The 26,952-nt window shown below is 43.6% G+C and overlaps 2 protein-coding genes across 12 annotated transcripts in view; one reads left to right on the top strand and one right to left on the bottom strand.

Annotated features, from left to right (window-relative positions):
- The window catches only part of WDFY3 (WD repeat and FYVE domain containing 3), a 154,764-nt gene extending 147,864 nt beyond the window's left edge, over positions 1 to 6,900 (top strand). For all 10 annotated transcript variants that reach the window (XM_068187835.1, XM_068187832.1, XM_068187834.1 and 7 more), the window contains 5 exons: positions 116 to 212; positions 1,552 to 1,881; positions 2,074 to 2,185; positions 2,518 to 2,715; positions 3,218 to 6,900. In XM_068187835.1, coding sequence (XP_068043936.1) covers positions 116 to 212; positions 1,552 to 1,881; positions 2,074 to 2,185; positions 2,518 to 2,715; positions 3,218 to 3,338 — 858 coding nt within the window. In that variant the 3' untranslated portion in view covers positions 3,339 to 6,900. The remainder of the gene's footprint in view (positions 1 to 115; positions 213 to 1,551; positions 1,882 to 2,073; positions 2,186 to 2,517; positions 2,716 to 3,217) is intronic.
- A 6,683-nt stretch (positions 6,901 to 13,583) lies between these two features.
- On the bottom strand, positions 13,584 to 25,460 carry PPM1K (protein phosphatase, Mg2+/Mn2+ dependent 1K). Of its 2 annotated transcripts, XM_068187841.1 has the most exons (6): positions 24,766 to 25,422; positions 24,119 to 24,219; positions 16,710 to 16,875; positions 16,035 to 16,179; positions 15,065 to 15,199; positions 13,584 to 14,583 (listed from the first exon to the last, which is right to left on the bottom strand). In XM_068187841.1, the coding sequence occupies exons 1-6, from the start codon at positions 25,203 to 25,205 to the stop codon at positions 14,452 to 14,454; spliced, it is 1,119 nt and encodes a 372-aa protein (XP_068043942.1). In that variant the 5' UTR covers positions 25,206 to 25,422; the 3' UTR covers positions 13,584 to 14,451. The 2 variants fall into 2 exon arrangements, with proteins under 2 accessions (XP_068043942.1, XP_068043943.1); XM_068187842.1 differs by lacking the exons at positions 13,584 to 14,583; positions 15,065 to 15,199; positions 16,035 to 16,179; positions 16,710 to 16,875 and adding an exon at positions 19,836 to 21,348 and having other exon boundaries at positions 24,766 to 25,460.
- Positions 25,461 to 26,952: the final 1,492 nt, after the last annotated feature.

Here is a 26,952-nt window from a genome sequence, read left to right as displayed (position 1 = left end):
TGCATGCTTCTAGTGTGAATACACAGTTCTCCTAAGCCATTTTGACTCTTCAAGTAGCTCAGGAAAAAGCCAAGAGTTCAGTAAGTGCCACTCTGCTTATCCCCTGTCCTTCCAGTTCTGGCGGATGGAGTTTTTGCAAGTGCCAGAAACACCAGCTCCAGAGCCTGTGGAGATGCTGGAAATGCAAGAGGACAGTCAGGATGCGCAAATAGGTATGTCTCCTCACAAGTGTTTGGTATTTCCCTGTTGTATCTGATCTTTGCTCTAGGTAGGTCAAGTCCTGTGGTTATACAGTGCAGAATGGAATGATGGAGATTTTATCTCAAAAGGCAGTAGGCATCCAGTGGGCACAATGGACAGAGCATCTGCGTTCTGTATTCACCACCTTGCTTAAGGTAGTTTCAAATTGCTACAGGTAAGGAAAATGTTGCCCATCGTAGCTTTTTGTTCTGTGAAGGTGGAACTTTTCTCTGTGTTTGTTTTGGCTCTTGGTATGCTCAATGGATTGTCCAAAAGCTAGATATTTTTTTTGTATGAAATAGAATTATAGCATAACAGCCAAGTTGAATCTACTGATGGAACAGCTTAAACAAGGCAAGCAATGATACCTTTTTTTGCTCTTGGAAGATTTTGGTCTGTGCGTTATGACTCTTTCTTTTAGCCATCTGGTCTTCCTCCTGCACTCTTCATATTGAAGATATGCTCTGGATTTGGATCTGAATCTCATTATACTCATTAGTAATTATTATATAAATATTGATTTTGGTTATTTTCAGTATCACTTGGAATATAAATGTCTTAGTTAATTCCTCTTTTGTGTTAACAAGTGTGGATATTTTCAGTTCAGTCAGAGAGAAAAAGAGAAGGTTTTCTAACCAGGCGAGAGCCTGGGAGACATTTGGGAAAGAATGTAAATAATTCTCTAATCTATCTTCTTGTTCACATTGTTTATAGATAGGTTCTGCCACCGTGCGTCATTCACTGGACACCAATGGTGTGAGATGTTTTTTCTCTAAGACCAATTAAATTAGTCCGCACGATGTTCTCTATAAATAGAGCGGTGCATTTGAAATAAGAGTTCATTCTCTTTGCCTTTGATTTGGAGTAATTTTCATTCCCATCCTGCTCTACAGCGACAAACAAGTCCAAGTCTGCATCATATTTTTCAGTCAGTTTCAGCATAGCTGACTGTGCTTACTTGTGTAAATTTTGCTGAAAGGTTTTGCCAGCCTAAATGTTTCTGACGTGTTTGCTCCTTTCGTCTATTGTAGCCTTCCTTAGAGGGACTGTTGTAGGAAATAGCTTCAGCTAAGGTGTGTTGTTCTCTGGCAAAACAGAAAAAAATGCAAGAAAAGTGCAAAAAATATGAATGGTGTGATTACTGGCAGGAGCTAAATCCCTGAAAAGTCTCTGAGATGCCTGCATGCAGTGTCCCTCTCTCAGCAATTGATGCCCATTGGGGTGCAGGCAGTGCAGCACCAAAACAAGGAAAAAGCTTAGGCCATAACCAGGCTCACTAGAAGTGCCTTGTCCCCTGTTCTGCCAATCCAGGGCAGGAAGCCCATGAAGAGGACAGCAGTGACTCCGAGGCAGACGATGCATGCATAGGCCAGGACGCAAAAGTGCAGGAGAGCCAGAGCCAACCAAGCAGCACCAGCCACCGGCCTCGGTCATCATCAGCCAGAGCAGCAGCAGCATGGTCAGCAGACAGCGGCTCTGATGACTCCAGGCGTTGGTCAGACCAGCTCAGCTTGGATGAGAAAGATGGATTTATCTTTGTAAATTATTCAGAGGGACAAGCAAAAATGCATCCCCATGCTCAGGTTAACCACCCCCACCCCAGCTATGCTGAAGCACGGCACTACAGCAAGCTCAAACCAGGTAAAAGAAACCATGCACAGCCCTCAGTTTTATTCCTGAGTGAAATGTTATAGAAAAAGAAAAACTTGAATCTCTGAGGGAGATTCTGTTCTTTCTACAAAGTTGCAGTTACAAGCATGTTGAGGGAGGAGGGAACAAAAATGAAAATGAGCAAATTTGGTTTATCCCCTCCCACTTCCCATTCCTTTGTAGGATACAGATGGGAGCGTCAGCTGGTGTTCAGAAGCAAACTAACTATGCACACGGCATTTGATCGCAAAGACAATGCACACCCAGCAGAAATCACTGCGCTTGGCATCTCCAAGTGAGTAGCTTGCACATGAGGACTTCAAACATTTTTGGCTGTTGTCAGCAGGAAGAGGTGCCATTGTTTATAACTCTCCTCTGTAATGCTTCTGTTTGTGGTAGCCTTCTTCAAGGACTGAGATAAAAACACTAAAGAGAGGGAAACCTGTTCAGCTGCACTGTGTTACACAGAGTGTTGCAGCTCCATTTCTCAGAGCAGGGCAATTGGGGCATTAGTCACCACACCAGTGCTTTTCCATTTTACATCCTCTGATGTTTAAAATCGGGCATTGGTGCTTGTGCATTACTGTGCCAGAGCTATTGCAGGAATGCTTTTGCTTTTCCTTGCAGGGATCACAGCAGGATCCTAATCGGAGACGGCCGGGGCAGGGTGTTCAGCTGGTCAGTGAGCGATCAGCCGGGCCGGTCCGCAGCCGACCACTGGGTGAAGGACGAGGGCGGCGACAGCTGCTCGGGCTGCACCGTGCGCTTCTCACTCACCGAGAGGCGGCACCACTGCAGGAACTGTGGACAGCTATTCTGCCAGAAGTAAGCAACCAACAGCCTCCTTTGGGCTCTTTTCCATACAGGATTTTAGGTGGGGTAAAGCTGTGAAATAACACAGAAGACTGAGGCTGCCTAAACTGTGTGCAGGACTGTGAGGATGCTGATTTAGGGGCCCCTAGCAGGTAGCCTCAGACAAAACGTATGACGTAGAGGATGTGTGCGAGCTCTCCTTACCCACAAACTGAAGTGCAAATCTCGTCTCTGATCCACTGGGTCAGAGATGATATTTCTAGTTTTATCTGAGTCTAAACTGATGACAACAGCTGTTATTGAGCTATGTGTCACACAGTCTCATTGCATTAACTCTGTGGTGATCATTTGAGTTAAATTCTGCTTCTGCCACACTGCCTTGCATCTCCATGTCAAGGTGAGTTAGGACAATTTTCTGGTGTTTGAAGTCATGGTGATAATTCCCACAGCTCAATAGAAAATGGGTAGAAACGGAGAGGACCTGTGTTCAGTGATGGTTGTTTATTCTCCACAGGTGCAGCCGGTTTCAGTCAGAAATCAAACGGCTGAAGATTTCATCACCGGTCAGGGTGTGCCAGAACTGCTTCTACAACCTGCAGCACGAGCGGGGCTCAGAGGAGGGGCCCAGAAATTGATGGGGGCCTGGCAAACCCACTGTCACTCCAGGAACCAGTGAGAGCATCAGAAGGAATTGGAATATTGTCTGTTTACACTTATGTTTATACTTCATTCTAAGCACTAAGAGTAAAAAGGGATCATTGCATTGGTTTGTGTTGACAGAAGGCAGACGAGGCAAACAGCATAAGGAGGAGAAGAGCAAGGCCCAGGAAGACATGGTTAATAACCACAAATCTAACAGAACTGGCAGCCTGTAAGCCCGTGCTGCGGTGGCTGTCGCGAAAATCCTTACTTATCCTAAACACCCCTTCTTGTTTTGTTTTTGTAGAGTTAGTCATCTTAACTGGGGGGAGGGAGGGCAAGGCTTTTTAGAAGATAGTTGTAAATCTGCCTTCTTCGCAAGCAACTGTGTATATTGTAAATAGGTATAATGGCCTTTTTATCTAAATATGAACTTAACTGCCTGTTACATGGGACTTCAGATTAACCACTGTACTTTGTCTGGCATCTTTATCTCATTTATCAATTTAAATATGAATGTTAAAAAAGAACAAAAAAAACCACCTGCAAAACTCAAAGACATTATGTGTATTTCTGTTAAAAAGCCAGTCTGTGCATGTTTGTTCTTTCAGTTGCCCACAGTATCTTAATTTAAGTGAGGCTATTCATAGAATTACACAGATTTTTTCAGAAGAAAACATTTTTGAGAATAGGAACTTGGAGTATTTTATTCTAGCTGTAAGATAACCAAGAACTAAATTGTATACTTGTGTTGCATTTTATACCAAACTATTTACCACCTCAGTGTTGTTCATATTTAATAAGGCCTCTTTTATACATATATCAAAGCTGCAGTTTTGTTATTTACTTACTCTTCATTACCAGCTGATTCATGCAGTGCAAGAACCAGCTTTTACCTTCTTTAGTCAATAGCAATTGGCTTTTGCATATAGGTACAGAATTAATTCCTTGTGCATAATACTGAACTGCTGTTGTCCCATAGCTTCTCTGCAAAAAAACTTTTTGTAACAACAGGCATTGCTCTAAAGCGGGGTGATCTTGGTCATGTTAGAAATGCTCCTCGGAGCTCTCTTTGTCTTTCAGCACACGCCATCAGCTTGAGAACAGCAGATTTCCATTATGGTTTTTAAGTTTCAATATGAATTTAATTGCAATATTTTTTTACTACTCTGTCATTTATTTTGCACTACATGTGGGATGAAGTAGAGACACTGATATCCACTGGGATTGGAGCATGTGCATTGGGATAGGCCCATGGACTTAATTTCTGCATGAGGTCTTGCCCCAGTGGGATTTTGTCTGGGCGAGGGGGAAGAGGGAGGGTAGCAGTAAGGCTGGTGGTCAGTTTGGTTTTGTTTTTTAACATATGTGTATATATTTTGTAAATGGGTGACAAATTGATCTAGAGCTAGGTATATTCACAATGGATTCTTTTAAATACAGGTAAGGATATGACCCAGACCAACAGAAGACAGGTGACTCTGGCAGTACTTGAGTGAATGTTGTCACTCAAAGGGATGAGATTATCCTTCACTTGAAACAACTTGGGCAGGCTTTGGCCCTGGGACAGCAAATCTTTAAAACCAGCATTGTTGTTGGAATTGTACCATCAAAAATTCCAGGCCCTCTCTTTTGAGGTGAGCTCCTTCAAGAGGCTCCCTGGCACTGTGGGAGCACCCCTGTCTTCTCTTGATTTGAGGTTTTAGCAGTGAATAATTTGTTAATTCTGACCACTTACTATTTACCCTAGTATCACATGTTTATGCACTGAAGGTTAAATATGTATTTTGGTACTTGTTTGTTTATTATGTATGTGCTGGTCTGTAAAATGAGATATATTCTTGTTTTGGTATGTATACTAGGTCCCCAAATGAACAGAAAGGCTTCTCTAGAGCCCTTGCACACTGTTGAGTAAATGCAGGTTTGTTGAGCTTAGGTGACCCAGATTTTGGATCCAAAGAGTGATGGTCAAGTAGACACACTGACTACTGGCTACCAGGCAGATTTGACCCTAAAAACAGGGAGAGGTCGTCAGTAAGCATGTGCAGAGCACTGGAATTTCTGTGTTCAGCTGTTCTCTCTAACGTTGCCTTCACCTTTCCCAAAATGATGCAAAACCAGCATAGTTCAGAAGACAGGCTAGTGGCCTTAACGTTTTCTGTTTGAAGAAAAGGCTCTTTTAACAACTCTTAAATGACTTTGACTCCACAGTTTTTCTCCCCTTGCCTTCAGATTTACAAATCATCCCCAAATTTAAGGAAGCCTTCTTTCCTGTGGACTGCAGCTTGTACAACCACATGGTTAAACCCTAATAAAAGCAAGGCTATGACAACAACACTGATGTTGTCCAGCACTGAAGCCAGGACAGAGTCCTGCTCTGGGGTCCTGGGGACAGGGCTGTCAGCCACAGACGCGTTGTACGGGTGTTGTTCCGCGCCTGTGGCGTTGGCAGCGCACTAAAGAAATCCTTATTCCTTACAAATTCTGCAGACTAGTCCCAGTTTACATTTCGCAAGCAAACCACCACAGTCCTCTGACTTAATTCTGTTCCCAAAAAAACACGTTTTTGCTTGTTGGAGGTGGAGGGGGACAAACACACCTGCTCATATTCCCTCTGGCAGCTGGTGCTGTGGGCAACTGTGGTGATACGTGGGAGTGGGTTTTTTTTTCCATTTCATTTGTGCTTCTAATGCAAATACTTGCTTTGTTTTCCATGTAAAAATCTGTTGAGCGAAAATATACTCATGTACACTAACATTAGTAGACTGTATTCTCTACAAGTACCTCACATGTCTTCTCCTGCCTTGTTCTTTGTAGTAAACTTATCCATGTACTCCTAACATTCGTATGTAGTGTGCAACTGTAATGTCATGCTTTTGAGAGGGGTTGGCTGCCTCCAGCCAACATTCATCAATTCGATAGCAAAACACTTTAGATAAGTTATTTTGCACTTTCTTATGTATAAAATTGGTAGAAGCTTATATTTGCTTTGTATCATTTAAAGACTCCTTTTGTTTTGGTAAATGAACTGTGTATAAAATACTTATGCAGTTAAAACTATTTTTAGAAAGTATTTTTAATTTCAGCAAGTTTGGTTACTTGTTGCATGACTATTAACACAGCTGACTTTTTGTGTCAGTGCAATGTATATTTTTTTTGTCCTGTTATTAACTTGTAAGCCCTAGTTAAATGGCCATTTATTTGTACAGCATCAGGAGTAAATTGAAGATAACTGGCTTAGACTGGAGTGTGGAATTTTGTACTATATTGAAGAATCCAATATCTGTTTTTTGGTGGTTACGTAAAAGGCCTGACGATTTACTATCTAGTGTGCAATCTGTGATATCTGAATGTTCATTGTATATTTGTCTCCAATGCAAAAAGGTAGAGTAACACAATTACAACAATACATGATTAAATGCAGTAGTTCAGGTACTGAAGTATTTTTTTCCCATTTCAAATAAATACCTGCTATTTACCACCAAAAAGCTGTTTTGCATTTGTTGGAAAGACACATCATTTGCAGTTGAATAAACGTTTTTAACTCCGGAGTGGAAACTAATGAGTAACATTCTTCTGTGTCATCATGAGGAATAAGTTTCTAATTACTTGTCATAGTTTTGTTTTCTGAATGTGAGTATGCCCGTCCATGATGGTACAGCATGAAATCATGTGCCTTAGTTTGTTCTTTTTTTGCTTTAAATTGTAGAGTGTGAATTCAGCAGAATTTGGAGTCGTCTGATACCATAGAGTTTTCCCCACCTAGGCTGATAGAGAAGACTTAATCCATGATGCTCTGCAGCACTACTGCCAATCTACATCAGATTGCCTCCCCCAATGGCCAGCTGACACTGCCCACCCCAATTATTCATTCCTCATCCCCCCCTACAGGTTGCTGCTCTTTGCCCTGTGGACGCTGTGCCCTCAGGTCATTGGTCACTGATCCCACACTTAAGTCGTGCAGACCACATGGACCTGTCTTTTGTCTCTGGTCCCTTTGGTGTGGTGGATCCAATAAACCCCTTGCTGGAATATATCATGCAAAGACCCTTCCTGTCTTTGCTGAGCTATCTCTGGCGTGTGCGTGTGCTTGAAATGGCCATTCTTGTGGCCTTACTCTGAGCGGCTTCTGAAGGAGATGCCTCAAAGAAGGTTGCAGCATTTCTCCCACCCTGCCACGCTGCAACAGCAGAATGTGACAGGGCATAGAAGAACAGGCTCTGCCAATACAGTGAAAGCAGACAGAAAAGAATTATTTGTGTCATGCTGGACAAGGGCAGTGGAAAAGGAGGGAATTAGAGAAGCCATTTCCATGGCCTTGCTTAGCCATGTCTTGGTTATATAGGATGGTAATGTCCACTTTTCATACATTTGCGTATTTCACATTCAGCCATTTCCACATTTTAAATCTTTCCACACACTGAAAAAAAACCGCTGTCTCTTCAACAGTTTTGGGGAAGTTAACTGTGCTCAGCAGCTGCAGCCTGAGTGTTCTGCTGCTGCCAGGGAGCAGGTCATGGATGGAATGTCACCAAAGCACTCTGAGCCAGGTAACCATACTAACTCTGGGCTGTGGGTGTGGCATTGCCTCCCACTCTTTTTGGCGAGAGATTTCCTACTAACAGCAGGTCCAGGGTGTTCTGTGCAGCTGGGTCAATTACTGTATGCAGTATTTCAAGCTCATTTTTAGGCATGGTGGAGAGTAGAGGTACCAGGAAGAAGTATTGGGAAGTGGTGGAGCCCACAGTGCTGATGGACCCTTTGACTGGGAAAGTGCAGTCCCAGCCCTGTAAAATCCCAACAGGCATCAGCTGGGGCTGCAGCCAGTTTTGGAGTGAAATTAGGTACTTGCTGAGTAACAGGGCAGCTCCTTGCAAGTGCCCCAGCCTTTAGCTCTGGCTCCACCACAGTTCCTGCCAGGTGGAAGCACTGCCGGAGACCAGGCATTCCATTTATCAGGTAGAACCAAATTTGTGGCCAATTTGCTGTGACAGAATTGTCTTTCATGACAGGTGCAGTAACTCAGTTCAGAATGATGAGGCTGAGCTGCTTTCCAGGCTCCATGTTCTGTATAAAATGCATAAATGTTTTTTAAGGAATTCCTGGCAGTGGGACATATCTCTCTCCATGTCAGGATACAGATTTGATTCACTAGTGAGGTTACTATGCCACACTGTGTAGGGAGGAGGGTGGGGTAAGCAAGCCCAGGAACAGGGCTGATGTGCTGCTAATCCTGCCCTGGAGAAGGATTCTGTCTGGAGAAATCCTGTCTTCCTGGAGAAGACGTGTGGCACTGTGTTGAATGTGGGCGTGGCCCCCCCAAAAAGGGCAATTTGTAAAGAATGGCACCAAAACTCGGTCACGGATAAACGAAGTGCGATCCTGCCTGCACCAGAGGGCACCAGAGCCCCTGGTGCAGGAGCCGAACAGGAGCAGAGACAATCCGCGTGGAAGTGTTTCCACTGCCAACACTGAGGGGGACGAGGTGTAGTAAGGCCCTGCCCAACAGCAGTGATGAAAATCCTGTGTGGGTGAGGTTTAGGGGGTGGTGCTCACATGAGCTCTGGCAAGAGTTCCCCGCCCTTCCCAGGGACAGCTTTTGGGAGCTTTAAGCTTTCCTTAAAGCTTGGCTGCTCTGCCCAGACTATCTTGAAGCTGGGGAGGGAACCACCATGGTGCTGCTGGTGCTTGGTTGTCCTCTTCTCACAAAGCAGCAGCTCACAGGGGTGCTCATTACAGGATAAATGCTCCAACTGCAGAGAAACCTGGGAGCCATTTCCCAAGTCCTGTGAAAGGGCAGAGCTGGCCAGCAGGTTTTCCAACACACCATCCAAGCTCTCCAAATTTACCCATGTGAGCAGTGATTACAAGACTACCATGGGATATATGCATATATCCAAGAGCTGATCAGCTCCAAACTGAGCTGAGATGTGGATTGGCAACAAAGGAGAGCAAAAAAGAACTCTATTCCAAAAAAGAAATGCTGGAGCTCAGCTGTAGGAAACTAAGACCTCATTGAAGTCAAGGCTGCTGCCTTCAAGGAGGAGAGAGTAAAATAGGTTTGAGCCCAGCTGTGAAAACTTGTATTAACTAAAAATACCAGTGATCTCAGGGTTACTTCTGCAGCTGAGTTAAAACCCTCCGCTCTTTCTTTTTCCTTACAGTTTCTTCAAGTGTAACAGAGCATCTTTGAATTCATGCAGCAGCAAAACTGTTTTTTACTGCAGAGGCCCAATTTGTTTCTTTGCCCTCTGTCACAGGCTGGCATTGCTCACCATGACAGCCACCCAGGCAGACAGAAATAGCAAGTTAGAAAGTGACACTCTGGTGGAGCACAGCCCAGAGACAGGAGGTACTTTGCTGGGAGAACATCTTTGTAGCCAAAACCTTGGTTATCAGAAGCTTTTTATGGCAAGGACTGAGGCCGGGGGTTAACAGGACAGCTGTGACACAGTTTGAGAAGTTGCAGCTTTTCTGGTAGTTGGCAATGTGATGGAAGAAGAAAAATCCATTTGTAGTGACACAGCTCCTAGAAGCCAATTCTTTATTGAAAGATCTTGTAAGCATCCCAGTATAGACTTAGCTGCTCTACTGTAGCTTTGAGTTGATGAAGATGAAAAAACATTTTTAAAGGGAAAAAAAAGCAAGATGGGCACCTCTATAAAATTTCATAATAGATGAAATTCAGACACTGATTACACCAAAGATAAACATCAAACCACAGAAATTACACACAGCCCAAAGGCAAAGCATGTAATAAATGTACACAATTGCACTTAAGTCTGTATGAAAGTTATGACAGGCACCACTGCCCAAGCACTCCATATCCCGGTTCAAGAGGGTACCTGATGGGTATCTCTGCATTCAGAACAGCAGTTTGGAACCAAGGAGTACCCAGAGTGTTGTACTGTACATTTGGCTTCTTGGGTGAGTGAGCAATTTCCTGGCAGTGCCCAACTAAAGGCTTTTAAGATAAATTATTATTAAACCAGTTTCACTGGTAGCTATTGTTTTGTGCTTCTCCCTTAGCTAAAAATCCCAATGTTTTTGACCCCAGCACATCCACCAGCTGAGACAGAAAATGTGGCTCATGGAACCCTGATCCCGGGGAACTCAGCAGAAATCCTGTGGTGAGTCTAAGCTCCTCTCAATTTCCAAATATGTAAAAAGCAGTGATATTGCTGATTTCTCTCCACACCCCCATTTTCAGCTGCTCCAGGATTATTCTCCAGCCCTGAGCATTTCAGCCCAAAGGGACTGACTGTAAAGAAAGCCTATATTAAACTGGACCTCTGCCCCATTTCAGTCTCTTGTGCTATTTTCATCATCCAGAGAGACCAGCTCTCCTAAATCCAGGCTGCAAATGACTTTTTTGGGAGCTCCCTCTATAAAGCATGAAACCCCCATCTTTGCAAGTGGCAGAGAGACTTAAGCTGGAAATCCATCTACAGTCTCAACACCTCTCCTAGTAAATCTTCCAGCAACATGAGACCACCCCCATGCCTTCCATATCCTCACAGTAAAAATGAATACTTAGCTGGACAGCATTTTTGCCTTTCTCACCCACAGCCCACCCTCCTGTAGTGCCTGCACAGAGATTCCGCTGCTTCAGGGGGCATGTTCAGGCAGGAAAATATTCTTACCAAATCCAGTGAATTTCAGAATCCATCCCCTAAAAGGTAGAAAAAAGCAAACATTTTTTATAGTTTGCTCAGCAGGTCACCCCTAATGTTTGGTTCAGTCTGTCATAAACAAAAAATACTCTTTTTGTTGTAACCTCAGATGTTCCAGAAAGACATTGAGCTAGAGAGCAAATATTCCATTTTGTTTCATTCAAAGTGTGAGATCTTTCACTGTCCTGGAATAATAAACCTCTCTGGCAGGCAGCTGTTGTTTTAGGACAATTTGCTCTTTGTCCTCAAGCTGAAGGAGAGCTGCTGTGCAGGAGGATCTTGCCAGTCTCTGTGGGGGGGTACAGTGGAGCTTGTTGCTTGCAGAGCTGCCATGGGCTGCAGGGCGCCTAGTGACCAGATGGAAAACCTGAAGTGTTTATTGGGCCTGGCTGGGATGGAGCTCATCTCCCCACAGCATCCTCACAGTGCTGGGCTGTGTATTGGCACCTGAAAAGGGGCTGGTAACACTCTTTATTAATTATCTTTATCTTGACCAGGTTTGGGTTTTTTTTCATTTTATTTTCTCCCCCCAGCCCCTATTCTGCTGTGGAGGGGAGTGGTAAGAGCAGCTTGGTGGGCAGCTGATGGTGGTCCAGCCAAGGTTCATCTTCCATGGTCCTTTTTGGCACCCAACACGGGACACAGACAACGGCAGCTTTGTATCCAGTGTGTTATCACTGCAGCAGCAGCAAACTCCTGTGGGAGTCAGGGAGTTTGCTGGCTGCACTGCTTTTCCTTTATAAGGCCGAAGCTGGCAATGTGCCAGTACAAACAATGGCTCTGGCCTGTGTCCTGGCATGGATGGCCTTGCTGAGCTGCAGGAGCTGTCTTGTCTCCACAAGAGGATGAGGGAATACATCTCCCTCTCCCCGCTCTGGATTGTGCAGGTTCCAGGGGTCCTTGTTGGCAGAATCTGGTGTCATCATGGTATAAGAGAAGATTTCTGGGTGAGGCAACACTGAAATGTGTCCTAAGGCGGCTGTTCCCTGGCTGGCAGGGTGTGTGGAAGGATTTGGGCAGGTTCCTAGCACAGGTATCACCACCCAGAGCCTGGGACTTTACACCTGAATGGGCAACAACCTTGGCAAACTGGTGTGTCACCTGACAGAGGGGTGTCCTGCCCACCCCAGTGAAAACCAGCAGCTTTTGCCCCATACTGGGGCCTGGCCTGTGCCTCACTTCAATGCTATGAGAGGGCTGGGCTTGAAGCAGGACTCAAACAACAGCAGTAACTACAGGAATTGCCTCAGGAGTGAAAAAGAAACTGGACAAAAAAAAAACAATGGGTCCAACAGAAAGGACTGGAGGTAAGATGGTGCCCAGGAGTCCTTCCCAATCCAAGTGTTTCTGTGATAGTAGAGAAGCAGCAATAGCAACTACCAATACACCTGAATCTAATAATAATCTCTTTCACAGAGCTTTGTCTTATCCCTTCCTTGGTAAAATTTCAAAGTAGTTATGGATGGATCCTTCCCCTGAAAAGACAACTATGCTGTTAGGAGAAGTAAAAACCCCCAACAGCAACAATCCTGACCTCAGGTGAACACTGAACCCCAAATCCAGGGAAAATCTGAGGAGAGAGAGGGAATTAGGATTGTAAACCAGTGGTGTGCTCACTACACAGGCCTGGGCACCAGCATCCAGTACAGCAGAGATTTACAGACACCACTGCAGTTACAACCCAAATAAGTACATTGTGCATACCACATAACACACCAAATGATGGGACAGGCAAAACCAGGGCACTCTACACATCCAGTACTTAATGCTGTCAGTACAACATGATGCTCTGCTGGGTGCTGCTGGGTCTTCCACCACAGACAAGGAAAAACTAGTGGATTGACTGCCTAAGGGATAACCCTGGACTAAAGGAAAGGGATAAAAGTAATGAAGATAAGTATTTCACAGTGGAAAATCAGAATCAGTCCAGGCACTTCAGAATTCTCTTTTTTTTTTTTTTTTTTAACAAGGTGATTTAGTATCAGGCAACTTCTCTTTCATTTTGTTTTGTTTTTACAATTTTTACAATTTTGCTATTGGAAGCATCCATAGAAGGAAAAATACTGTGGCAAGGCTGAGAAAAGACCAATTCTTCTTTGCCCATATTTCACTACCACAGGAGCTGACAGCTGACATGCAAATGGAATGGAGGTAGGAAGAGGTCTGAATGAGGCACACTGGGACAGATCTTCACCTGTGCCAACATGTCACCTGCAGTCCATATCACAGCAGTGATATGAGCTGGATCAGAGCTCTGGTCCCCCCAGGACTCACTGGATACAGATTCCCCTCCAAGAGTTGGGAAGTGAAAACCCTTCCTCTAAGTATAAAACTCCATTCTGCTATCTGAATATCTGACATCTACCAGAAACAATACCCAAAACTTACGAAAATTACCTTACATTGTTATAATGCTCTCTCCTTCCTCTAGCTTGTCTGGGGCATTTTATACCTCCTTGTGTACCATGGAGGGACATGAGAAGTCACAACTAACTCAGACACCTTCAGAAGAGGGCAGGAAAATCCTCATGTATGTATGAAGAAATAAATTGTCTTACGCATCAGATCTTGAAGAGTAAACTCTTTGAAATTAGCTTACTTTCTTTATTAAAAAAAAGAGAAATTAAAGTTGATGAGAGTCTCTGGATATTAAAACTGTGCGTCTTTTTCCCTCATCTGTGTTTCTGTCAGGCACTGTCAGCAAAGAGAAGACAGTGCAAGGGGCTGCTGCATTTTCCACAGAGACTGCAAAGGCTTTGGACCCAATGGAGAAAGGTTCCCATCTGTCCAACAGCACATGGCTCCAGCCTGGTCTGTCTCCTTGGAGCTAGAGGATCACAGATGATGGCAGTGAGAGCACAAAGTAGCAGTGTCTCAGGAACTTGTACAGCTAGCTAAACCAAATGCCACTGGCATCAGAACCTAAACATTCTGAAATGTCTCCTTTATTTTTCACCCATTTCTCCAGGAGCACAGAGGAGTTTCAGGTGGCTGCAGCAAAAGAAGACAACAAACCCTCTTTCTGTCTACGTAAGAACATTGTGCGTTTGCTCCCCTGTGTTTTATCGGACAAGGAAGCCAGCTGCCAGGGAGCTGAGGGTCCTGAGGAATACAAGTAGGCATGAAATGATTGTGCATCCCCTCCAGCCTCAGTTGAAAGCCCAGAACCTTGTCTTTGTGAACAAAGTGATGTGTGGAGCTGCTGGGGCGACAAACCCAGGGCGCCGCCCTGATGCCGCTGCGAATAACGCGGGCAGCAAGACACAGTCAGCCGTAAGCAACAAGGGGCACTACGCACCAAGGGAGCAGTGGCATCTTCTAACACTGGGAACAGAAGAGATGGACAAGACACTAAGTCAGCCTAGGAACAGATGGAGTTCTCCTGTAGCATGCTGTGTCCAGGTGACGGCAGGAAAGGATCGCTGTGGCATTGTCTTCACGCCCACCTCCCGCTGGAAGCGAAACTGCGGCTGAAGGAGAAGGTCATCTCCCCATTCTTGTACTTGCCCCAAGCTCCAAATGGCACTATGACAACTGTGCTGTTGTCTTCAGAGCCAAACTGCACTGCCTGAGAGAAGAAACAAAGTGTCAGCATCAGTGTCTGCTTTGGAAAGGGAAACAAGTGTCTGGCTTCACCTGGGACAGCACACCCTGAGGTCGGAGACTCCCTTGCCCCCTCCCAACCCTGATACTCAATTCTGATATGCCCCCGAGCTTCCTATAGGATATGTCACCATCCAGAACCATGGTCAGAAACTGGCCATTTCTGTCTATGACAATGACATTTTCAGCACAGGCAGAAGCTGCAGTTACAATCCCATGCAGTTCAGTAGACAGTGAGCTTAACAAGGTAATTGATGTGATGGCTGGCAAGGATGTGGCAAGACCCAGGGTAAGGAAAAGGCTGGCCAACAGGACTGGTGAATGCCTCAGCCAGCACAGTTCAATTCAGTTGAATGTGTGGTACGGTGTAAATAAAAACCTAGGTTTTCTTAAGCCAAACCAGCCCAACCAAGAGCCCTTGGTGCCCACAGCAGCACTGGCATTACCTGCTCGGTGACCACGTGGGCAGCCTCAGCAGGGTCATGGCACTGGCTGATGAAGTCGCATATCTCCTGGCTGTTCACTATGAAGTTGATGCCATCGGTTGTCAGCACCAGGAAGCTGTCGTCTGCGTGGTGCAGCTGCAACAGAGGCACATGGGATGCACGACACTGGGTGAGTGCTGCAAGGCAAGGGAACTGCCCCCATGCTTTTACACTCTTGCAAAGCACTTTTTTATTTTCTGGGGTGCTGTGTGCTCTCCTGCAAAAATTTTCCTGAAGCTGAGGATTTCAAGGAAGACATGATGGCACTACAGTCATTTCCCTTAATCCCTAGTGGGTGGCACTTTACTGGGACCAAAACTATAGAAGTTCTTGGGGCCCTGGGAGGTGCATTGGGGAAAAGTAACAAAAAGAATATGAATTGACAGGAGAGCCTCCTGCCAAAGTGGAGGCTGAATACCTTCTGGGTGTTTAATTTGTTTTCTAGATTACTATAGAGCTATGGTAAGATACATGCAGCTGTCCTTTCCTCCTCCTCCTCTTCCTCTCAACTGTGCAAATCTCTACACATCCTACATTTTTGATGGCAGCCCATCCATATCCCACTCAGTTCTCAGTGATGGTTTTATGCCAGCATTAACCTCAAAATTATTCATTTGACCACAGGACCCAAACAGACTAACACCTGTAATAGGTATCATGTACCTTTCTTCCCTCATCATATATTTTGCTGTGAGAAGTGAGATTTAGAAGTTGATCTGGTTGAATTTAGTACCAGATTCTTTTCTGTCCTGTTAGTGTTAATCTGAAATAACTTAATGAGAATTGTTCTCTGGTTATTTCAGTAAAAAACAATGCGTGGCCATCAGGCTTCACCTGGGCTCATGTTGTGTGGGTACCACCACAGCATCAAATACCTATGAAGCCCCTTAGTCCAAGTGCTGCTGTCCCTGTAAACCAGTCCTTCTTTTACCTGAACCCTTTTTGTTTCTGGCTGGGCTATCACACCACTGTTTTTAAGATCCAAATCTCCTATGCTCCGTGTCATTGCAAGTCTACCATTCACATGAGGTTGTCCCAAACTGTTCCAGGAAACGAAGCCACCACACTTCTTAATCCTGTCCAGAGGCACAAAAGAAAAAGCGCATGAGTTACTGCTTCACACCATTACTCCTATCTCTATCCTCTGTTTCTGTCAGAATGAGGAATGATGTATGGAGAGCCTAAGCTGGGAGGCTGAGGGTTGGCTTTAGCTGTATGAAGGGCTCTATGGAAGGGATGTGTCTTGGTGGGCTGAGTCCTGACCTGGGAATCACGGTGCATTTACTCTATGCATTTTCCAACTAGGTTCTAACATGGTTCTAACCTGGCACTTTTGGACAAGTCTGAACCCTGTGGTCATAGGTCTGTCCTGAATCTCAGTGATGCTGGTATTACTGCTGAGATCTTACGCTCATGGAGGTCTTTCCACATCCCTGGTCCTCTAAACGGGACCCAGTGCATTAACTGGAGCTTGCTGTCAGCTCAGAGTGGTCTCAGAGCTCTATATTCAACTCTGCTTTCTTCCTGGCCCAAGCCAGCAGTGGAGCACAAGTCCATCCTGACTGAGGCCATGCTCTGGGAAGCCACATCATCAGCCAGCAGGTACCTTTCCTTCTCCTCCTTTCTCTCTGGAGTGTGGTCAATGGTGAGTTTCATGGGCTTTCCTTTCCGGCACAGCAGAGCACGACTGTCTCCCACACTTGCCACAACCAGCTCAATTCCATCCCGGAGCAGAGCCACTGTTGCAGTGGTCCCAGAGCTCAGCAGAATTGCTACAAATGTCATCAAAGAGAGAAGCTTTAGCACTGCCTCAAAGAGCGGAGCCTTTTATAACAGCAACAGTTTCAATTGGTAAAATAAAGACAACTTGTGCTCTATCTAATCAGCAAGTAACTGCTTTTAAATTTAAACTAAATTTATGCATTAGAAAATAAAAAAAAAGCAAACATGCATGCACGTAGAACTGGAGGAAGAGAGAAAGGGGAGGTGGGAAGGATTGGGTGTTTCTGTGCAACAACATGGCTCCATGCAAGCAGGGCAAGTGGGATAAAAGCAGTACAAGGTACAGTAGCTTCCTTTCAGTTTTTAGCAGTTTTTCAGCCCCATGAGCTCACCTCAAGTTACAGGGTTATTCTTCTTATCCCTGGGCACAGTGATTGCACAAGTAGGTTACCATAAAGGTGATGGCTCTTTCTTTCTGTTAGATCGTGAAGTGGGCAATTATATACTAATATATAAATTATAGTTACAGTAATTTTAATTCCATATAGATCACCAGGGGGAAAGCAGTAGATCAGTCTGTGGCATCCTCCTATTGCTGTCAGAGCTGTTACACTTCCCCTCTGCTTCCCTCAGTGGAGGATTCAGCCAACAGGCTGCCTGGCTTTTTCCAGGAAAGGTGCTCCACATCCTGTCAACTTGCTGGAGGTCCCAGTGCAAAGGTGAAGCTGGATTCTGAGATTCAGTCTTGCCTTGTGCCTGCAAACTAATGCAGGTGGTAGTAGCTGTCTGGGAAGCCTGCCCAGGGCACTGCTGGGATAACCTGACAGGGATTCACTGTGAGTGCCCAGAAGGCAAAACAGAGCTCTGGTGCTGCCCTCCTGCTCTACAGAGCAAGGGAGTGAGCTGAGCTGACTGACTTGCACTCATGCACCTGCCTGGATTCACTCATGCAAGCAGATTTAAGGGCTTCTCATTTCAACTGCTGCAATGGTCTGAAGGGAAAAAAAAAAAAAAAAAGAAAAAAAACTCTTGAAAAAGAGAAATGCAAGTGCCTATTTCAGGAAAAAGATCTGTTGTATCATCTGCAGTGAAGAAATGCCAGAAAAAATGCCCAGCTTTCCTTGTTTTCTTTGCTTTTTGAAAGGGCAAGTCCCACTTTACGTTATTATCTTCTCTTTCTGCAAATTCTGTAGAGGAAACCCAGCAAGAGAAGCCTGGAAAGCCCTTGCTGACTTGAGCTATTACACCAAAATGTCTGGACAGGACCAGCTACTGTCTGGAACACATTTGCATCTACAGCCAATGCAAATCACCTTGAAAGTCCCTCTGTAGGTCACCTGCATTCTAGGCTTTTCCAGTTGTTCTGGTTTTTCAAAGCAAGCCAATTTGAGTGAGATTTGGGCTTGCTTAGGAATGTGACTTCCTAGTTATATTCTTGTTTTCGTGTACTAACAGTTAACATGTCACTGTCTTTCCACCACTGCTTCTGCAGAGATCAGCTACAACTACATGTACTCCTACCTCTGACCCTGCAGCCCTGACCCCGGGGACATGGGACAGATTTGAGACAGGACTTTGTGTTTGATCCCAAAGAATGCCAGGCAGCCCCAAATCTGACCAGATGCCAAAAGATAGCAACAGAAATGCAAGATCTGTGAGATCTTTACAGCCTCCTTCCCCAGCCCTGTGAGGTCTCAGCACCCTGTAAGTCAAATGGGGCTGGGAGTAAACTGAAGTCACCAAGCCCTGGAAGATGCATTGAGCCTTGTTGTGCAGTGAAAGCAGCGAGTCCATGAATCAAAAAACCCAAACACAAACCCTCACAAACAGGTGTTAATCAAGCTGATGTTATTATTTAAAACAGGTATTATTACTGCAGCGAGGACTGGGTTTAGCTGAATGCTGAACCAGTGGCTCAGGGGTGACCATCATTGGCCAAGGTCACACCTTGGGCTGTGCCAGGGCCATGCAGGCTGGGACACTGGAAACTGGATGTGGCAGCTTCTGACCAGTGGCACTGGTAGGCACCGACATCCTGTTTCTGATCTGAAGCGAGGACTAGCCCAGTGCAGGGTCACTTTGAGGCACATTTTGAAAATAAGATATTAAAAAGTACCAGTGCAATTAGAATTTTTAGTAGAACCAGTAAAATACCTGTTTTAGCAAACAGAACAAGTGAAATAGAGCAACCTATGTTAAACTACCTCTTTATTTTATAGAAGATACCTTTTATTTAGACATTAAAATTAATGCAGAACTGCTGTTACTTTCCCATTTCATTCTGTGGGATTAGAACTATGCTGAGAAATATATAAAAAAGTTAAATAATAGTCTTCAATTCACAGAAGACTGGAAAATATTTGGAATTAAGGTGAATCTGCATCTTTTCAGTGCAAACTCCCAAAGAAAGAGTTGCTATCACAAAATCAAGGGCTGGTACTAAACGACAAGATATTGTCCAGAATTGTAGTAAAGGACATAATGACTTGAACTTTATATGTTTATTAGTTAAATAGCACTCCTAGGAAAAAAATACATGCTGCTCACAATCTCTTCATTGGATCCAGTTCATGCTCTGGGTGGGGATGCAAGAACATGCATGCAGCCAGATGTAGCATTATGTGATTTCTAGCATAGCTTAAAACCACAGGAATCATGATGGGATAACATTTCTAATGCTTTTCTACAACTGCTACTAGTTTAACACAAAATATGTTGCATCAGCACATGTTTTGGTTTTAACAATTAAAATGTTTGTTTTCCTAACAATATCACTATAAAACTACGATCTTTCGGTAGGTTCTTAACACTCACTGGACAACTTCTACTGCAAGTCATCTCAACTAATGTGACAAAGAGGATGTGGAAACCTTCCAGTAGTCCAGGCTAGGAACCGCTGGACTCCTTCACCTAGGACAAAATTAAGCAGATCTCTCTTTCCACTGAAGCCCAGCTTAAAGTGTCCAGGGCCTCCAGTTCTAGAGCTGCTGACCAGGTACAGTGTCTGCCACAAATAACACACACACAGAGGCAAATAGGAAATTCACCCAGGGACTTTGTTCAAACAAAATAAACCTGCAACACTGGAGATGCAAGAATAAGGGCTGCAAGTCAGTCACTCTCAGGTCTGCCTGCACTGCCCTGTGCAGGTCATGTAGGAAGCATCTGCATCTTTGGCCTTGGAAAATCAGCCTTGGTATTTCTGGGGAATTGCCACTGTTCTCGCCTTCTCACTAAAACTGTGTGGAAAAACCAGTTTAAATTCAGCCCAAATAAAATCTAAATTTTGTTTCCCCTATGGAGATAAGTAACCAACCAACAGATCATATGAAGAATTTTATCAATGCCAGAGGACCAGCTGTCTCATATATGGCAAGAGTGACCACCAAAGAACATCTGCTTCCTGAAGGTAATTACACCAATATAGGGAATTCAAACCAGTGCCAAATGAAATGGGGCCATCTTAAAGGCACTGACTAGAAGCTTATTAATTGTTCTGACTAATGGAAAAATAGGCAAAACAAACATCCTTTTAATATTGTAATTGAGTGTCTTCTAAACTGATTAAGTAATAATCAGAGCCCTTGGATAAAAATGCTGCCTTTACAATGCTGATAAATTTATGAAATACTCAAGTACAATCTCTGCAGCTCTCCCTTTCCCTCAGTGTTGCAGGTTAACATATTTAAAGAAATTAAAATCATTTTTTGAATGGTAACTTTAAAAAACCCAACAAAACAAACATTACTTTAAAAATATAATTACTTTAAAGTAACGTCTGTTGTTTGTATTAAGAGTCAAGACTAAGAATCCTTTCAAACATGGGTAGACATGTTAATACCTGGCTATGTTTTAATAAGATGCCTATTCCAGATGTGAGAGACCAGTGTGATTAGAGTTGGATGCACTGAATGTGGAGGTTGATGGACAAATTCCCTCTTGCTTTCTCTGGCTCACAGTGAACAGAAGCAGTAACATTACCTGGCAGGACTCCAGTAGGCCAAGAAAGGGTGTGTCTCACATTTCTTCAGAGAAATGCTCAAATATACTCAAGCACAGAATTTAATTTCTTATCTCTATCCTCACTGAGCAAAGCTTTTCAGCCTTTACATTTTAGTTTTTATGGCTGGTAAAAATAGCAGAAAATTCTGCCCATCTCTGGGGGCCATGGATAATGTCATTTGTTGGATGTGAGCTTCCTTTATGTTCTATACCTAACTTTAGCAGTGACTTGAAAGTGACTGGCCTATATTTAAATGCATGGAAGTGAACGAAAATGCATTTTTGAAGAGGTATTAAACACCAAGCTTCAGAGCTCAGATATAGCTCTAAGTTGTTAATGAATACACAGGATTTAGGCAGAGCACAGATTATCCCAGACCTGCCTACAGCAAGTTTCTTATGCTTTTGTGTGAAATGACAGGTATAGGTTACTATCAGAGGGGTTACTGGATCAGGCCCCAGCAGGCCAATACAGCTGGCAATAGCACTGGTGAACTGCATGCCAGACACAGCAGCAGTACCTGGAACACACACATAAACCATTTTTATTATTGAAAGCTCACAGGAACTACCATGCTATATATTTTCCATCTCTAATTTCAAATACTGTATCATTGTTAAGTGATCTACAGAGGGCCATGCCCTTGAAGACATAGCTGGGGTCTCTCAACAAGGCACGTCACTAGTCCTGTTAAATTTGTGCCTTAAGGTTTTACCCCTTAAATAGTACTATAAGCAGTGCCTCAAACATGCCATTTTGGCTACAGGGATTTGTCCCAGGGTTTAGTTTCCTTCAAACACCCAGGTACAAGTTTTAAAGCTGGCTGTGTGTTAGTAAAGACCTGGACATCCTGAATGTACACTGGTTTTTTTTGCAGACACAGTGAAGGGAGTGAGCCCTGGAAGGGTCATCTACTGGAACAAGTCAAAGCTATTATTTTGCACTTCATCAGCTATGGCCAGGTTTCAAAAGGAGGTCAGACTTGGAGAGCATCCAGTGTAACCCAGATATACCAAGTTACACAATCAACCACCAACTTCAAGATACTCTAGCAACTGTCTTGACTGTCACATCCAGAATAGCCACACTTAATCAGAACTTTTGCTGGAAACAGGCTTCTAACAAAGACATATGCCAAGCACTGAAATTTTATGTAACTTTCAAAACATCAGTAATAACAAAAATATCTACACAAAGCAGTCAACAAAGTACTGAATTATTTTGACAACAGATATATGAGAAGTTTAATCTGTTCAGAAATCCAAATTTGACTTTGAACCCTGTTACTCCATTCTTTGCCTTAGAGCTTGATTTTCAGCCAAGAGCTCTCTTAGATCCCCCAGGCTCCTGCAAGAGCTTACAGGTGCTCAGCCTACCTGAGAAACACTGAGTGCCTGCCAGAGCGTGGCTCTTGTGGATGTTTGGCAACTGTTTTACCCTCTATTTTGCTTTTTTAATGAAGGGGGCTTGTGCAGTATCCTGGTAACCATTGCATACATTTTCTGGCATTAAACAGCAGCAGTTAGTTAAATGGTATGAAAAAAAATCCTCTAAGCAGTTCTAAAATGCTTGCTGCTTGCTGCACAGTTTGTCAAATATTGTTGTTATCCAATTCTGTAAGTCTCACCTACAAAGTGTTATGATTGGAAATAGTTTTCAGAAAAACAGAATAATACATCCAGTACAGTTCTCAGTCCTTCTGCTCAAGGAGCTGCTCTGACACAGAGATCACTACAATGAGCCAAACCAAGAGCTGTCTTACAAAGGGGCAGGGAAGGGGACTGTTAGATCTGAAAATGAAATTATCTGATCCAGGGAAGCACATAAAGTTTTACTCAAATGCTGTCTTGGATTTGCCACGAGGCTCTGGGATAAAAAGCACATCTGCTCTGCAGATGTCTTTCAAGAGCTCAGATAAAACTCAGTTCATATGTCAAAAGTAACTCTGGTCTTTTTTACAACATGAAATGCAATGAGAAAATTACCTTTATAGATTCAATCCTCCGTTTTTAAGGGCTGCATCTCAGGATTTAAGACTTTTTTCCAATCCTTGGTGCAGGCTAGGGTAAAAGGCAGCGCTGCAGCAGTCAGGTTACCTGACCTGCATTTGAACCTACCTAGATTCATCTAGCAGTTAAAGTGCAGAAAGCCACTCCATTACTTGATTGTATTCAGCCACTGCTTCAGAAAAGCAGCTTGAGAATACAGTATTACTTCAGTCCCTACAGGGTTTCTTGGTTTCCAGTCTTTCTTGGAGAGAAGACTTCTACAGTTTCTGTTCTTCTGGTAAAACGTCAGTCATTTTGCCCATGCCTGCATCAGCACGGGGACAGGTTTTTTGTTTGGTTGTTTGTGGGGGTTTTAGTTTGGTTTTTTCTGTTGTGGGTAGGTGCTTTTATTTTTTTAAATTTGGTTTGTTTGTGGTTTTCTTTTTAAAACTGGCTAAACTGACTCCCATAATCGTATCTCATGGCTGAGAAAGCTCCTGTGACAGAACTGGGACAGACACTTCTACCTCCCTTCCTAAGTTACTCTCTATAAGCTCTGCTTGCTGCAACTGGAACTTCAGATCTACTTAGTCTCTAGACACATATACAAGAACTTCATTAACAGCCAGGGTTAAATGGGAGTCTAAAAGGGCTGGTACCAGCTTTACCACAGCCTTACCACAGCCAAACTTGTTTTCCTCTTCACTGCTTTTTTTCCCTTTCCCACTCAGCTACTCCTGTGATTCTGTTTGTGCAGAAGCAACATTGATTGCATTAATTTTGGCTCATGTTCCTTCTCAAGTGCAGCAGCCAAGTTAGGAAGGGGAATTTTGACACTGTTGCTTTTAATCCAAAGGAGTAACGGCTTTAAAACAAACAAACATATAATAGCACCCACCCCCACCCCTAAAATAAAAAAAAAGCTAATAAAAAAATCAAAAACACCCCTCTCCACATTTTTTATCAGTAAATTTATGGTCCTTGCAAATCTAAATCACTCTTTACTACCTTGACAAACGTAATCCTTTTTAGAATCACATTAAGAGAAATTCATTGATGATTATGCTAACATTCAGATTCATAACTCCTCCAGTAAATTTGACTGAGACTTACAGTAGTTATTTCATTTTTAGGAGGTAAAGCATAATTGTTTTATTTGCAGTAAGTGACCAGAGCAAAATCCTGTGTTAAGTAAAATTGTTTTCAAGCACTTTTTTAGACATTTTACTGCAAAACTACTGAGCAAATAAAACAAACTTTATTCTCTGAAACCTATATGAGTAGAATATTTTTTTTACCTACCATCAGCAGAGAGATTAGCATGTCTTTCATATGCTTTGTCTATTTCTAGAAAAGCCTTGCTCAAAACATTTTCCAAGTTTTCCTCCTCAGCAAGAAATTCCCTGGAAGCAAGCAAGTAAACAAAGAAATTAAACTTCTTTTCAAGAAGCATACATCCTGATCAATCTGTTTTGCAGTCTTATCTCCTACCAGCACCCACTAAATGATGCTGGGCTTGAGTGAAAAGGTAATGTGATTTTACTAACTGTGTGCATTGCAAGCATAATCCTGTAATTTTGCAAATATCTAAGTTCTTTATCCAGCATCCAGGGATATGATAGATGCAGAAGCGAACCATAGGTCAGCAATTAGAGAGACCCTAACCTAGTCAGTCAGTCCACACTTTCCCTGTGTTCCAAGACTTTTCCTGGACAGGGGGCACAATTGTGCTTTCATCTCCTGTGGTTTTGGACTTGCCCAACGGCGCAGGCACCAACACAGTAAGTAATTCATAGCATGTCTGTTCCACCCAGTTCTCCTGCTGTCCCATAAGGACAGGTGGCTACATAACCTGGGAGGATTAGCTACAATGTACAACCCATTGATTCCCTAAGGAAGGAATCTCGGCTGTAATTTATTTGACACACATTGCCTTGCTGAGCACTTACTTAATATATTTCTTCATGTACTTATCACAGAAATCAGCAGCTGCTGCCCCGCCGTGCCCATCGTACACTGCGAAGTACAGGATATCCTCTGTCAGCTGAGCGTAATCGAACCGGTCCTCATTTTCCTTTCGCTTCCCGATGTGGCTGGCGCAGCCCACGTTGCACAGGCTCACCTTTGGGATCGGCTTCCCGTACTTTATGCTCGGTGGGAGGAGAATGGGTTCATCGATGCGATTGTCCCAGATGCCGAAGGTGTCCCATGTGGTCAGCCGCCCGCTCCCGTCGGGGTCGAAGCGGGAGGCGCGGCGCTCGCAGGTGGAGATGGAGCAGGTGGCTGCGGGGCGCTTCTCGTCCTGCAGGAAGCGGGACGTGAGCGCGGCTCTCCTTCTTACTTGGAACCCTCCATTCCGTACCAAATTAATTAGAGTAGCTGTGGACATAACTTGTCTTCACAGAGATTCGTAGGGGAAAAGAGACCAAGAACTAAAGATGCGCAGCTGCTGGAATGTCTTAGAGAACGAGGGAAAATCGATCAGGAAACAAGAAGCACAGGAAAGGGAATTTTCAGTTGCATCATTCAGGAAACAATGACACCCTGAGAGAGCCCTCTAATCATGCGGAGCACAGCACCCCCTGGAAGCGACTGCAGCGGGATCTGCGTGACTCACCGGGAAACTATCCCACACCCAGCAGCAGCCCACATCCAATCCCAGCTCTCCACACAGAGCCAGGGAGGCACTTCTGCCGGCCCCTTGCAGAATGACATGCCGAGTTTTCAAAGGTTGAAGGGATTGAGATGGAGCAAGTGGGAGTGATGATGATACTAAAATATGAATATGTGAAAATATGAGAGAAGGCTGAGAAATAGAGGTTATTATGCATGCTCTGCAAACACCAGCTGAGATATCTGCACTGTGACTCCCAGGGGGAAGGGAGGAAAAATATATTTACTTAGATTTTAATTTTTTTATCTGCACATGATATTTGTTTCTGTCACATTTATGGAGATCTTGAACAATACTTTTTAACACAGAGCTGTTAAGTTAATTGTGATTCTTTTTTTAAATTCTAATGACTAGTAAGAGTGTATCCATGGACATCCACAACTGTACACACAAACCTCCCCGTCAAAAAACCCATGCAGCTATTTGCTGTTTTGTCTGGCTTGAAATTCTCTGCCACCTAACCCTGAAATGGGCTAACTCAGGCAGAAAAGATCTACTGGCTTCTCAGATGTCTTTTCCAGTCCAGATAAATTCAAACACACCACTTGTCTCAGCACAGACAAAAATTCGCTAATGATGACTCACCTAGCATGCTGAAAAGTGTAGAAAGATTGGATTATTTGACCTTTTGTAGAGTAACACCCAACTTCACCCAAGTCCAAGGATGCAATTTGTAATAATGACATGTTGCAATTGAGTAACTTGAACTGAACCACACAGATCATTGTAACTAACCACACCAAATATATAAACCCAGTGAGGAATGTCTAACTTAATTACTTAAAGTTTGCTAAGGGCAAAATGATTAGTGATAAGTATTATATGACATAACAAAAGATCTAAATATACCCAGGCTTCTGGTGAATGAAAAATAATTATAATAATATTTTTTTAAAAAAGACAGCAGGGTGATCTGACATAATTGGGCAGCAAAGAGCAACACTTGTACTCTAGAGACACTTTAATTCTGGGCTGGAGTGCCTTGCTGTTGTCCTCTGTCCAAGCCAATCACAACTGCATCTCTAGATTTGAAATATTTGTTAAAACTATGTTTTAAGTTGCTAGATAAAAATCTGTGTACTCACAAAAAACATGCAATCAAAGGTAAATTAGTAAGGGGTTGCTTTAGTAGAAAATGGCAGTGACAGAGCTTTTGGAAGGCCTTCAATAAACATGTTGTTCCCAGTAAGTTCAAAGTATGTTGCTTCAGATGCTGTGGGTTTACCTTGCATGCAATTCTTAGGTTGCATGAAAAGAGGAAAGGTTTCTTTACTTAGCACTTAGAGGTTAACTGTTGACTTGATAAAAGGTTGAATGTTCTGGAAATTACTGTTGTTGCACCAGCTGAATATGGACTACTTGACATCTTTAGATTTTCCATTTTACTGCAGGGTGATTGCAATATCACACCCTTATTTTAGCATGCCTACAAGTATTTAAAACCTGGTTTACTTCCTGGAGC

Source organism: Anomalospiza imberbis, chromosome 4, assembly GCF_031753505.1.
Source record: "Anomalospiza imberbis isolate Cuckoo-Finch-1a 21T00152 chromosome 4, ASM3175350v1, whole genome shotgun sequence".
Classification (NCBI taxonomy): Eukaryota; Metazoa; Chordata; class Aves; order Passeriformes; family Viduidae; genus Anomalospiza; species Anomalospiza imberbis.
Note: the sequence above shows the minus strand (reverse complement) of the source record. Positions and strands in the feature narration are given on the sequence as shown.